General features: G+C 36.0%; 1 protein-coding gene across 1 annotated transcript in view; it reads left to right on the plus strand.

Moving 5' to 3' along the window:
- Positions 1-15,458, plus strand: part of MDGA2 (MAM domain containing glycosylphosphatidylinositol anchor 2) — a 1,014,104-nt gene that overhangs the window by 861,807 nt on the left and 136,839 nt on the right. The window contains exon 9 of the mRNA XM_004698562.3: positions 11,945-12,214. Within this exon, the coding sequence (XP_004698619.1) occupies positions 11,945-12,214 (270 nt within the window). The remainder of the gene's footprint in view (positions 1-11,944; positions 12,215-15,458) is intronic.

The raw sequence follows: 15,458 nt of genomic DNA on the forward strand, positions 1-15,458 counted from the left end.
TGCTGATTTACTATTTAAAGAGATAATTTTCTTAGTTGAAAACTTTTTGGCATAGAAGGCAGTATTGAATATTTTGTTAATTTCAAACTTATCAACAGTAAAATGCCACTGGAAAGATTATAGAACACTTTATTTTAAAAATAAAAGTAAGTGCTGTTAGGTAAGCACATCCTGGGAGATGGATCCCCAAAGGAAAGGGAAATGGACCGATGATTTTATCAGGACCTGCTCACTATTTAACAGAGTGATACTCATCTACTTGGGGTCAGGACAGTAGTTAGACTTGGAACTATTTGCATGGGCTTGTTGTTGTTGTTTTCTTTCTTTTTTGGTGTCTAACTATATAAGATAGGCAGGATAAACAATCCCAAGGAGACCACAGTGGAATGAAGATTGTGGGGGGGGGCATAGGAGAGAAGGCAGGAGCCAATAAAGACAGGGACAGGGGAATAGCAAAGGATCTAAAAGTGATGGTGAGGAGGGGGAAGTGTTCCTGGGCATATTTGATCAATAGAAATGTATCTGAGAGGAATTACTGAGAGGTGAACAATGGGTAAACATGATAGTGGGGGATGAGTGGGGGGGGAAAGAACAAGAGTAAAGAACAAGAAATTAAAAATTATATACATAGATATAATTATAGATATGTAAGATATGAAGATAAGTATATTTGTCTGAGCCTGTACTTTAATCTTACCTCAGTACGAGAACTGTTTGTTCTAATAATGTGGCAAGGTATAATACTCACCTTCCTGACATGATCACTGAAGATGAAATGGGTGCATAAGCAAATGTGGTAAAGAAAGTTGATGGTGCCTGGCTATTAAGAGTTATAGTGTCTGGGGTCTTCAAGTTAAGCAAGTGGCCATCTAGCAGGGAAGCAACAAAAGTTCACGTGGAAGAAGCATACCAGCCTGTGTGATCATGAGGTGTCGACGGGAATAGGTATCAGAAATTCAAAACTGAGCAACCAAATTGACATGAAGGAGCATAGGCAAACAGTCCCTCACAGAAGGTCTATGCAGAAGGGATGATATATCCAGGGTGCAGTTCAGCCTATTGGAATACATAACTAGCCTCTAGTTCTTTACTGTTTTCCCCCATTGTTATGGTCTTTGTTTTACCTCATTAATCTTTTTAGACCTGCATATGTTCATTTATATAATTAAGATGGCTTGAAGCATGAAATCCAAGATAGATGAGCCCTTCAGAAATAGTAATGAGAGTAATGATTCCCTTAGGGTAAAGAAAGAGAAGGGGGAAAGGGAGGGGACTGGGAACTGAGAGCAATGATGACTATATAACCCCACTCAGGGGAATGAATAACAAAATGGTAGGTGAATGGATACATTGGATGGTGTAAGATACAGCAAAAAAAAAAAGCGATAACTAATAATATTCAATATAATAACAAGGCTTCCTGGGTGGTAGAGTGGGGGAGGGGGAGGATAATGGAGACCTGAGAGCAAAGAATGTAAGAGGAAATAAATTTTTTGGAAAATGATGATGGCAGCAATTGTACAATCATGCTTGATCTAATGAACTATGGATTGTTATGTTATTTGTAGGAGCGCTCCATAAAATGGAAAAAAAAGACCACATTGAGATAAATATAATTTTTTGAAAACTATTAGTTTCATAGTATGACAAAAAGATTCAGCTAAGAAACTAAACAAAATTTGAGACATATATGAAAAGTAATTATGTTTCTTTCTGTATATTAACATTTCTTTAATAATTAAAATGTTTCTTTATGAATGAACATAGATATGTTATTTTAATTTTTTAATGATTTACTGTAAAATATTTTTAATTACTATTTTTGGCTCCATCAATATATTAACTCTAATTGTTAAATTAGTTGACAATATTATTCAAAACATAATTTTAATAATTTAGGGTTGTCTGCTATATAGTTAATAATAATATGGTAATTTCACTTTTTTGCAGAGATACTTATCTCTCTTTAAATATTATGGAAATGTATGCATGGATCTTATCTACTAAAGATAATTGCAAAGTTCTTGACGACAGTTGCTGCTAAGTGCTCTTGATCTCATCCATACTCATAGAGACTTTGTGTAGAACAGAAGCAGTCACTGCTGGGCCTGCACCATCCTCTCAATTGTTATCGATGTTGCTGCGGCCCATCTGTCAATCCATATATTTGAGGGTCTTCTTATATTTGCCAATTCTTTACTTGAGAAAGCAAGATGTCCTCTAGGGATTTGTACCTTCAGGTAACATGTCTAAAATGTGTGAGACAAAAATTCACCACCCGTGCTTCTAAAGAAAAATGTTGCTGTATTCTTCCTAGGCATATTTGTTGTTTCAGTCCATGGCATTTCATTATTCTTTGCCAATACAATTCTTTGGTCTTGGTGTTAACAGTGAGAGCTGTTTTTTATAGAATTCTGAAGTAAAATGCTCAAAAGAGGATGTAATATCTAGGAGATGCTAAAATTATTTTGACTGAATGATTAAATATGTGACTTGACATTTATCACTTATTATTTAACTTCTGAAATGGTACTCTTTTGAAAGGTGGTATCTTCCTATCCATCATTGTTATCATAGTGTGATGTAGTTTATAACCTCTGTGATTCTGTTACCAAACTCATTCACTTTTGAGATCAGTCCAAATCTTTGTTATCTAATCCAAAATGATACCACCCTGCTGCCATTGAGCCATCGCCATTTATAGCAGCCTTATCGGACAGTAGAACTGTTCCTTAGCATTTCTGAGACTATGAATCTTCATGGGAGCAGATAGCCTCATTTTTCTTTTGTAGAGCACCTTGTGGGTTTGAACTACTGAATCTGTGGTTATCAGCCCAATGCTCACCCCACTGCATCATCTGGAATCTTCAGTTAACTAAAAGTCACATATTTTCAGTAAAAATGTGGGCAGAGTAACAACACAATACCCAACGTTCTAAGCCATGCTGCGTAGTGGTTATGCATTAGGCTGCACTCACTTCTGTGATCTGCATGGTCAGCGGTTCCAAACCACCCGCAGTTCCTCGGTAGAAAGACTGGGTTTTCCACTCCTGTAGACAGTTCAGTCCTGAAAACCCACTGGGCTTGCTAGGAGTCAGCATTACTCAATGAAAGTGAGTTTGGTTTGGAGTTTCAACCCTTTTTCACAGAAAATTATTTCATCCCTCTGTGTGAGCAAAAGACCATTCAAAATTTAGCTCACGAAAACTTAGATTGCTCTACAGTGTTGTTTTATTTTTTTTAAACTTTGAGCTCTAAATATTTATATCATTCATTTAATATCTATCATGAACATTTCTAATACTCTATTCAACTTATTCATGATATTATTTAAATGTCATATATTTATATTTGGGTTTCTCACTAGAGTATAATCTCCATGAGGCTAATGATTTGTATTATCACCATGACATCATACTTACTTGCATATAGTAAGTACTCATATAGTAGTTAAATGCTTGGCTGCTAACTGGAAGGATGGAGGTTTGAATCTATCAACCATTCTGCAAGAGAAAGACCTGGTGGTCTGCTCCCATAGAGATGAGTCTGGGAAGCCCTGTGGAACACTTCTACTTTGTCCTCTAAGTTAGATTTGACCCTGCAGTACGCGGCAACAGCAGACTCAAAATATAGAATTTATTTTATTTTTTCTGCTCTAATCCAGAATTTTAGAGTTTCCTCAAGGGTAGACACAATGTCTTACAAAGAACTCCACAGAATACTTCCTCTTAATGGATAATACTTTATGGGAATAAATATGTACTGTTCTTCAAGAAAAAAATAATAAGGCATCTTTAAATTCTGAGATGATCAGAACATGTTAGAATTTGAAATATGCACATTTACACACAGTTACAATTTTGTACATTAACTCTACTGTGTTTGCACCTTTAGTCAAGGCATCTACATACAGAAATTCTATGAAGAGACTTCTCTCACAAACAATATGTAATGTAAATATAGAGCCACCAAAATACATCATAGAACATGTGAGTGGAGATGTAAATATTTTCTTCTTTCAGTCATTTTTGGAGACAATATAGAAAATTTTAATAGGGCTTCTGTCAGCACCCTGTGCCAGGGGCTTGGAAGACAGATCCTTGGCCAACTGGCTGGAAAAGATATTTATATCCATATCAAAGAAAGTAGACCCAACAGAATAAGAAACTGACAGAACAATATAGCTGATACTACGTGCCAATAAAATTTTGCTCAAGATCAGCCAACAATGGTTGCAACAGTACATTGGGAGGAAGCTGCCAGAGGTTCAGGCCTGATTCAGAAGAGGACATGGAGCAAGCGATACCAATGCTGACATCAGATGGACGTTGGTTGACAACTGAGAATACCAGAAATATGGGCACTCTGTTCTATTGTCTATGCAAAGATATTTGACTGTGTGAACCATAACAACCTATGGATAGACTTTAGAAGAATCAGAATTCCAGAATGCTTCATTGTGCTCATGTGGACTCTGTACATAGATTTAAAGGCTTTTGTACAAACAGAACAAGAGAATACTGCATGTTATAAAATCAGGAAAGGTGTGAGTCAGCGTTGTATTTTCTCAAAGCAACTAATTGGAGAAGCTGGAATGTATGAAGAATAATGCAGCATCAGATTTGGAGGAAGGCTTATGAACAACCTGCAATCTGCAGAGGACACAACATTGCTTGTTGAAAGTGAGGAGCACTTGAAACACTCACGAAGGTTAAGGATGCAGCCTTGAATGTGGACTACACCTCATTGTCAATAAATCCAAAGTGCTCACAACTGGACCAATAAATAGCCTCATGGAAAAGGGAAGAAAAATTGAAGTTGTCAAGCATTTTTATCTTGCTTATGTCCGCAACCAACGTTCATGAAAGCAGCAAGAAAGAGATCCAACAATGCACTGCGTTGGGCAAATCCACTGTGTGAGACCTTTCTAAAGTGTTGTGAAGTGGGGCTGTTACTTTGAGGACAAAGGAGTGACTGACTCAAACATGGTATTTTCAATCACCTCAAAAGGAGGCTAAATGTTTGCGCACTAAAGTGCTTCAAACAGGGGGATAGTTTCTGCTTTTAACTCCAAATGAATTGATAACCTTTTGAATATTTAAATTCCCAAAAGCTCACACTCTACTAAGACTTAAAAATGGATTGATTTGAGATTTTTTCAATCTTAGCTTCAAGGTAAAAAAATTAATATATTTTATCATTTTAATCAACAATATTGCTTTGATTGCAGTTCTAGTTGTCATTAGGCTCTGGAAATCATTTTATGTAAATATGGGCAAAATTATATTCATATACAATATTTTAAAAACTCATGATGATGATCATATTATTAGGATATAAATATTAATACACATTTCTCCTATAATCTAATCTTCTCATGAATCATAGACAGCATCGTAATTCATGATGGATTTTTGCAATGTCCTTTTTGACAATGAATGCCATGCCATTTATAGTTTTATTCCTGGCAGAGTAAATCATATAACTTTCTGATTCTAAATAACCCAAATCATTCCATTTTAGCCCATGAATGCCCAGGATATCAATCTGGGTACATTGCATTTCATATGTGATGACTTCCATTTTTCTTAGATTCATACTTCCCACATTCAATAGTCCATTCATTAGCAGAGCGTTGTAGCTGTTTCTTCTCACCTTGAGTTGTGTCTCTTCAGCGAATGAAGACCCTGAAGGCTACTCTCCCACAGGCGTTTCCCCATTCACATTACCATGGTGGGCACCACTCTGAGAAAGCAGCTTATCCTGTCCCATTTCAAGTGCCTTCTGACCTGAGGGTCCCAGAATGATTGGGTGGGACTATGCAAATCTGAGGCACTTCTGCTCTACCAAAGGGATTGGTTAGCGAGGTAATGATGGGAGGGTCATATCTGACCTCCAGCTCCTATGGCTGAGTGCCACAAGGCAAAGGTTAAACATGCTCCCATCCTCCCTCCTTAACCCTGTCCTAACATCAAGCATTCCACCTTCTCCACACTCCACTTATCTGCTGCATTCTCTAAGTCATTGCTATAGCCACACAGAATTCAGACAATGTTCACAATGAGCGGGTTTATTTGCAAAGTTGACAGGTTTACAATTCAGGAGAGCAATGCTCAGGATTCAGTTGTTCAGTGGGGACAGCTTCTCTTCTGAGGTTCCTACAGTGAAGCCTTTCCCTGTCTCTTAGATGCTTAGCTAGGCCTCTGCCATGCTCAGAGCATGTGATAGAGCTCTTTCGGGGCTGCTAGAACCTGCTCCAAAGGACGCCTCTCAGCTTTAAGCTTCAGTGAAGGCCTGCAGCTCCACGTTTGTGGGTCTGCAAACTCAGCTGTCCGTATTAACTGCCCAGAAATTCCACAGTCCATCAACCAGCTGCCTGCCTCAAAGCACTCAGCTTTACCTGCTCCCTAGGCTGAGATGTCCGCCACTCTGTTTCACGCTCTGGCCCTGGTTCTCCTTTTGCTGCTGCTTTGTGGTTCTCTGGTGTCCCAGCTGCCTCTCGGATCACAGTTTCCCTTGCAGCTGTCTCGGGGTCCGAATGACGAGCTCTACTCCTGGCTCTTCTCTGTTACAGGTAGGAATCTCCCCAATGCCTGCTTCAGAAAGGATCACTTAATCCCCTGCAAGATGGCAATTACAAGCCACTCTCTTAATAAACGCAGCTGGATCATATCAAACAATTTGCATCTACCTTCAGCTGCTTATCCTGATTCATCAGGAGAATGATGTTGGTTTTGTGGGAAGAGCCAAGGCTATGGAGTCCTGGTGGGGTAGTGGTTAGGCACTGGGCTTTGAGCTGCATGGTCTGCATTTCTAAACCACCAGCGCTTCCTTGGGAAAAGGATTGAGCTTTCTACGCTCTACACAGTTACAATCTCAGAAACCCATAGGGAGTCGCTCTGAGTCAGTATTGACTCATGGCAGTGAGATATCCCTTTTGTTTTGTTTAATTTTATGCTGAGGTGTAATTCATACTGAAGGCTAGTCAGTGAGCTTCATCAGTGTTTCTCCTAAGAAGATGGGTGGTAGAGTGCTCAGCAGGGAGTAAATAGCTAGTATCAGTATATAGTCTTATTATTATTATTATCATGACTCCAGTATATATGTAGGAAGATCATTTGACAAATATTTTGAACCAAACTTCTTTAATGATGAATAAAATTGATAAAATATAGTGGTATCTTTTTAGAATCATTTTGTTAAATTGAACAAAATGGATAGCTTTCACTTAAGCTATCCGATTTTTAAGCATGTCACCAGTGAGGGTTTTTTCTCACAGTATTCTCATTTATTTCACTTTCTTAATCTTCTAAATTTTATAATAAAATATACTGAATAAACCTAATAGCATGAAAAATGGATTCAATCATAATAGTGAACTCTCTTTTTAGCTTAAAACTTTCATCACATTCAAAGTCTGAAAACTTCACCATTAATCATAATAGCAAAGGTCTTGCCTTCTCACGGAGTATTCTATAGATGAGTGTAGAGCTCATTAATAGCCACTATGCTTAAAGTGAACACTGTATCTTAGCAGAATGTTTCCATAGACCGACTTGGTTTGGGCCATAATGAGTGAACTCACTTTCACATTCCCTAGCTTTCTGTGGATGAAGAACCGCCCTAGAATTCAATTCATCTGCACAGCATTTTAATGGAAGTAGTTTAGAGTTGCTGTCCAGCTCAGACTCTATTAAACCTACTGAACACAGACTGTTTGAAGACTTCTAACATTTTTGGATGTCTTTATAGACCACTAGTAATTGACTGGGCTGAATCTTCTAGGCTTAGAAGAATGTCATTCTTATGGAGAGAGGGCTTAAAACCCACACAATTTCAAGCCTTTCAAAGCTGAATTATTTTCTGTTTGAAGTTTTGTTGAAACTGTGTGTGTTCAACAATGGAATGCATTTTGACTTCATTGAAAACCATTTTGAGGAAATATGGATTCTGTTATCCTTGATTCCGTTATATATGAGACACATATATCCTGAAGACTCTCTGGTCAGGGAGTTGTTGGGGGGAGGCCTGCTCTTTGGATTCAGGCGGTTATAAAGGTCCTCACCAGAAGACAACAAGTATGAAAAGTGGGATAAAAGCTTCCCACCAAATCCCAGTGGTGAAAAATGTAAGTAGACACAAGTTGTGAAAGGGTTAAGTAATCCATCAGTTCAGAATATATCCAAATATTCTCTCAGAAAATAATTCATAACAAAATAAACATATTTTACGCTATATCCCTGTCAGGGAAAATCAATTTCATTTGCAACTTTTTGAGTATAAAATGAAATTAATAGTAAGTGAAACAGTTGCAAACACTTTTATACTTGGTAGACAAATACATATGTAATTTGATGTTAAAATTGTGTTTGCTTTAATTAAAAACAACAACTCACTGTCTTGAGTTGATGCCGACTCAGGGTGCCTTGTAGGACAGGGCTGAATTGACCCTGTGAGTTTCCAAGGCTGTCATGATTTTACGGGAGTAGAAAGCCCTGTCTGTCCCCCATAGAGTGCCTGGTGGTTTCAAACTGCTGACCTTGTGGATCACAGCCCAACAGGTAAAATGATATTCATTTATAATACACCATTTATTTTTTCAAATGTCAAGTACCAAATATACAATAAGCAAATGATTGATGTATCTGAACTGCCAATAGACATCACTAAGAAAACAAACTAGAGTTGAGAATATGATTTATAGGAGGAGTTTGCAGACTTTCATTTGCTACATACGCACTCTGACTTTTGCGGAAAGTCTAAAGAGTCTGGTTATATATGGGCACTTCCTTCCAGCCTCCGGCACCATTAATCTTCTTTCTTCTTCAGCATTTCATTCCAGGGGCTATAAGCACTGCAGATTTCTTTACTGCTGAAATATTGAACTCTAAAAAGATTCCCTATTTGTTAAATGAAACTTTCTGCGTATTATTTCACTCCGTGCACTTGTTTAACGTGTTCCGGTCCTATGCATCCAGTGCACTGGCTGGCTTTCCCGCTGGTTTCCCTTTGAATTTACTTCCATGAGTATCTTGTGAATGTTGCTTAAATTGAGCCCCATTTCATTTCCTAGACCTTTTGTCCTCTTCCTTCATCATTCATGTTCTCCATTTACAATTTCAAACGGTTGGGTTTTGAAGGACAAAGTTATGTGTTTTAGTAGTCTTACAATTGGGCAAACTACTTCATGCCTAGTGGTTGAAAAGAACCAACCAAAAATACCCTCAAAACCTCGATTGTCATGATCAAACATTATAAAATCATTATTTTTCAAAAGAAAGAATATACCAGTGTGATGTATAGTGATGAACATGCACCTACATCTATAGGTGATAGGAATGTATTAACAAAGTAACATCAAGTTTACAAAAGAGCTAAGCCTTTATATATAAGAACGTATCATTGGAACTAATGAGTTAAGAAGAGTAACAGAACTGGAGAAACTGAACTGACAGGATCATGAAGTGAAGATACAAAGAAGACAACAGAAACATTTTTTTTTGAAGAGGCACTGGCTAAGACTTTTCAAAAACTGCCTCAAATAAATTATATCTATTTTAGCTTAATAGATTTAAGGAGCCCAACTCTCAAATGTATATTTTTAAACAAAAATCAATACCTAGACATATTCAAAGACTCGGAGCTAGTAAAAATGGTGTTTCATGGAGTGTGGGGGTAGGGAGTGGAATACATTCACTTCAGAATATAGGGGTTATTGATGACCTATCCACAGCCACAGTGGCAGTTTCAAATCAGTGAACTCTTGTATTGATGGGCTTCAAAAATATTTGTAAACTGATAATTTGATACCCAAGAAAAAAATACCTTTTGAGCATAAGATTTAAAAGTATATTTTGAGATCAGATAATTTTACTAATGAATTCTAAGCTATTTGCTTTAAACAAAAGAAATCACAGAATGACTCTAATGAAGACAGAATCAATAGCAAGCTATCATATGGCTGAGTAAATCTAGAAAATAATGCTAGCATAAAACAAAAATAATGTCAATAAGTTAACAAATAAAAGAGAACAGAAAAGCAAGAGTTTGAATTCATAACTCAGTAATGTATGTCAAGTTGGGAGTGAATTAGGAAGAGTTTGCAAAGATTTTTGTGTAATCTAGAAGGATGATGGAAGTATTGACAGTTTTTTTTAATTTATGCATATTGCAAACTTTTGAAAAATTATTAAAATATAACAAACAGAATAATTAACTTTGCATAGCAAAGTTATAGCAGGAAAATAGTTGTAATAGTAAAGTTAGCCAATTCTAAAAGAAAGTTATCAAGAAGAAAAAGTATACTAGAAAGCAAAGAATAAGCAAGTATTTATTTTTACTAAGTATATCAGTAGTTACATTAATTATAAATGTTAAGTGCCCTAAGTAAAAGAAACATAAGCAGACTGTAAAAATTAGAATATAACCAGATACTATTAGAAAGTTGTATATAAAATATAAATATATCAGAGTAAAAGGATGTAGAAATAGAACATGTAAGTGCTATGTAACTTGTGTCCAAGGTATTCATTTATACTGTGAACTCCCGGGTGCAGAAACTCAACATGCCCCCTCTACACCCATTGCACCTCTTTTTCTTCTCCCTCTTGGTCATTGACAAGAGTATCTCTTCCATTGCTTAAGACATCTTTGTGGTCCCACTGGCATTGCTTCACCAATGAAGGTACCACTTTCTCCGCAATCAGTATCTTCCTTCTCTCTCTTATGTTCCTTTTCCCTACCACAATTTTCTTTCTAAATGACAGATGTCTTCAGGCTGGGTTTTTTTTAAAGAGCCCCTAATACCAACAAGATAAAATCATCCAAACTCCATAACATGACATGCAAGAACTTTGAATGGGATTTCTTTCCTTTATCCTATCTTTAGTTCCTTTCAACTGCACATGACCCTGTATACTAATTTCTGTTGATCTGAGCACTGCCTTTTCTCTAGCTCCTCTGGCCCTACACGTCCTAATCCTTTATGTGGAATGCCTTCTCTTCGTAGATGACTCCTTTGACCTTTCCCTATATGTTGAAGGACCTAACTCCAGTATTCCCTTTCATGGGATAACTTACCTGATCAATGCTTATAAATATTATTTGCTATTCTGGATATATTTTTCATAATTTATAAGTTAGCTATTTACATGCCTGCCTTCTATTTTAGACCATAAATTATATGCAGATAGGATTTTCAAATTATGTTTTTTGTTTCTATTCTTAGATTTATAGAGTAAATACTCAAAGTGTAGTAGTCCTCAATTATTTTTCAGAATCTTTCAGGAGGGACCAATACTTAGAGTAGTAATTGCATAACTCAAAAGGTGCTATACACACATGTTTGCAAGGATGAGATCATGACTGATAATTATAACAACAAAACTATTACAATGATATCAGATAAACATTCCATTTTAGTGTTTTTAAAACACCACCTGTGCTGTATTGCAACATTTGCATACACCTTATACATTAATATTAGAAATTTCAGACACATAATTTAGAAGATAAATGTATAAGTTTGTGTCTACATAAGAACCTAAGATGGAAACAATCAGCATTCATTGATTTGACCCAACTTCATTCTCTGCCATGAAATCTTATGGTGGAGACCCCACCATTACTCTGCATTTAATTTCCTGAGCATCGTGGGGCTGCTGACATTATAGAACAAATTGTCCAGATTTCTTTTTCTAGGAAGAAGTTAGAAAAAAATGCCTGCGATTTTCTCCTGTAAATTCTATTTTAAACAAACACTCTCATTCACTTCCTACACAGAAAATGATGCAAGTTTTAGATGTTATACATTCTCCTCCACCTATCCCTTAAACTTCTTCCCAGTAGATGGATGTGTTCTTAAAAATAACTTGGTGCAGAGATAATGGCCATTGTTTATTTGCAGACCACATTCCTTATCTATTTTAATATCCTTTTTCTACAGATCCTCCTGCTGTGGAACCAGCATTCTTAGAAATCCGGCAAGGGCAGGACCGAAGCATCACAATGAATTGCCGAGTACTGAGAGCATATCCTATCCGAGTCCTGACGTATGAGTGGCGTCTGGGCAGTAAATTATTACGGACCGGTCAGTTTGACTCTCAGGAATACACAGAGTACCCTGTGAAGAGTCTTTCCAATGAAAACTATGGGATTTATAATTGTAGCATCATAAACGAAGCTGGAGCCGGAAGATGCAGCTTTCTTGTGACAGGTAAGAGTTAAAATATGTTCCTTTTTATGTGTTTATTGTTATGAATCCTAAGACCACAGTATTGCTGATGTTGTGTGCCTCTGAGTCGATGCAGACTTATCATGACTATTTGCTGAAGGCTGTCAACGTCATGGGAGCTGGATGCCACCGCTTTCCTTGGCACACAGTGTGATCAAGCAGCCACCTTTGGGGTACAGCTTAAGTAAAGCACCACCATGGCTCATGTACATATAAAAATGAACGCTTTGTAAAAATGCATGCAGTGTAGTCTGAGCCTCCTGATTACTCATATTAGAACATTTACTCCTTTATTTCCAAGGCAAATATTGCTTCAATAATAAAGCAATGGATACTGGTGGTAGTTAACTTTATTTAGATCAATTTTCAAGTATTAATATAGGTAACCTTTTTCTTCTTCTACACATATATAATTCCTGAACACAGGTTCCTGAACTGGATATTTAGAAACAATAGTGTTTTTTTTCCTTTCTTTTCCTTATTCCATTTATATGACTGTATTCATTCATTCTTAATGTATAGTCAATCAGCATTCTGCCCGTGACTTTTCGCAGATCTACAAGTGTCTTAATATAAAGCAATAAAGCTGTTATATCTACATTTTAATAAATTTAGGAAGAAGTATCAACAGTTTTATTATCATCACCCCTTAAATGTACCTTGTATATTTAGTATTAGTTACTTTTTAAAGTATTTTTTATCATCTATAAGCCCCCCCCCAAATTATGTCATTTTGAGCTAGAGTTTAGGGCTACAATAAAAGTAAATACTAGTCATTATTCATTTATTCTACTTAAAATTAGTTGTAATAATTGGGAGGCTTATGAAAGAGTTAGACATTATATATTATCCAAGAACAAATTTTATAGATGTGTATTAAAACGTTTCAGACTTAATTAAAACACATCCACGAGTAAGCTACATTTTAGTTATAAGTTCCTGCTTATAAGAGGAGACTGTAGCTATTTATTGCCTGAGACACTCTTCTTCTGCAATAGTATTAGGCAGCTAAAATAGAACTGACTTGCTAAAGATTATGAAGATGTTCACTCCTTCCTCTTCACCTCTTGGGTATACAGTACATTTTTAAGAGTTTCACTTCAGTTCAATGAAGGCTTTCTTATTTTCATTTTTAAAGTAAACTCCTAAAACAAATGCAAAGAACCCCAGAGAAGGTAGTCTTACATGGTGATCTAACTGTCGGTTGCTGTCCCTGAAGATATTTATAACTGGTGTTGGTTGCATGAAATTATTTATATAATTGATTTAACTGAATTGTACACATGAAAAACCAAGTTAGAAAATGTGATATATACTACAATAAAAATATATCTTATATATTTTCCTTTTATTTCATATATATATAAAGGAGCTTAAACTTAGTATATACATGAAATATAAAGGAGCTAAAACTTTTATATATATACGTATATATATGAAATAAAACCTATCTGATTACTCCATGGGATGACTTTATGTATTTTTACATATTATTGACCCCAAAGCACTAAGAATCTGTCAATGTTTTTTCTCCCCACATATTGATATAAATGTAATGACTTACTTTCATTCACTATTTGTCAAAAACAAAAATGATCCATATGTTAACTAAGGTATATAATAATACCCCTTTCTTTAACCTTTTCTCTTTTATTGGCCTTATTCACTTTCTAGTTTTTTAACTTCAAGTTAGTTTAGTCCAAGCTGCCTCTACAGGATCTTCATTTTCAGTTTGTGTGATGTAAAGCCTATTCTTTCAACTAGAAAGCAAGCTGAGACCAGAGGTGCTACTAAGCTTCATGCTCCCATTCCAGATCCCTGGGGTACAGTAAGTGGATTCTGATGGCGACAGAGAAGAATAGGCTCTTTTAGGACGCCCAGCCAAGGGAGAGGAAATAACCCCAGGCATTAGTTTGTTGCCACCTTGCACTTGTCAATATTCTGGTCAGCCTCGTGTTTCAAAAAAGCATATACAATCTAAAATAGTATTGAAGAAGAGAAAAGGAAATGAATTCCAAAGAAAGGAAAATTAACATGTATACCTGAAATGGAACAAAGGATTTCAAATCATTCATAGAAAAATTCCATTATCTTTTAATTCTATTTTGTACATGGACATTTTGAAGCTTCTTCATATATATCAATGTTTTCTGAGACCCCAATTAACATTGAAATTTTAAAAAATCATTACAATTATTCTACCAAATTCCACTGTTCCATTCACCATGAAAGGCACACAGTATATGAAACATGCACTTGATCTCACTTGAACTGAAACTCAATGGCAGATCTCACATCCATATTTACACATTCGCTGAAAAGGTGCCACCTCACACCCATGTTCTCCCTGTATAACATGTCAGTATGCTATGTGTGGGAGCAAGAGTAGAGAAGAGTAAGTGTGTTTACTGAAAGTCCTGGAGGTTGTGGTCGTTTCCTGCTAAGGTAGACAAGAGAATAAGCAAAGGTATCTTTGTAAATAGCGCCTGTCTGCAATTGGAGTGGACTGTCTCTGTGGGGGATTATTAATTATAGTATTACGAAATATTGTGAATTTTCATTAATTTTACTTTTCAAAGTTTTCATGGCAGAATCATAGTACAACTTTTTTGCTGGTTTAAGTCAACCTTTTAAGCTATACTAGGAACTTACATATCATTTATCATGTTTTACTATAGGGAGCATTTTGCAAATTCTAAACATAAATGAGGCATACTGATTTACTGGTACCAACCTTTTTGTAATGTGAAATTTCACATGTTTACCTAGATGTATATATAATAGGGGTGAGGGGGTGAAAGAGTTTCATGTAAAAATCAAATTTAAAGATAATGGAATTTTGACATGACTTTTTTAATCCCATATGTAAATGCTTATGTATAAATACATGAATATACATTTTATGAACTTCAAAACTTTTAAGTGCATTCATTTGTTTATTTAACAGACATTACTAAATAGCATGCTAGGTAAGACTGAGTAGAGAACTTGACTCATAAATGAAATTCACTACATGTTGAATGATTAAATAGAGAAATGGACAAGTGAGTGAATGATTGAATAAAAGATAACTTCTTTGAACTGCTTTTTTGTTTTTGTTTTTGAGAGAAAAAAGGGCCAAAGATAGAGAGTGTGAAAAAGTAGTTCAAACTTATAGGATAATATATTATGTAATGGGTTGAATGTTAACCCCTCCAAATATATGCCCAATTGCTTAACTCCAGAT

This window comes from Echinops telfairi, unplaced genomic scaffold (genome assembly GCF_000313985.2).
Source record: "Echinops telfairi isolate 266 unplaced genomic scaffold, ASM31398v2 ScPeMD7_18;HRSCAF=68, whole genome shotgun sequence".
In the NCBI taxonomy this organism is placed as follows: Eukaryota; Metazoa; Chordata; class Mammalia; order Afrosoricida; family Tenrecidae; genus Echinops; species Echinops telfairi.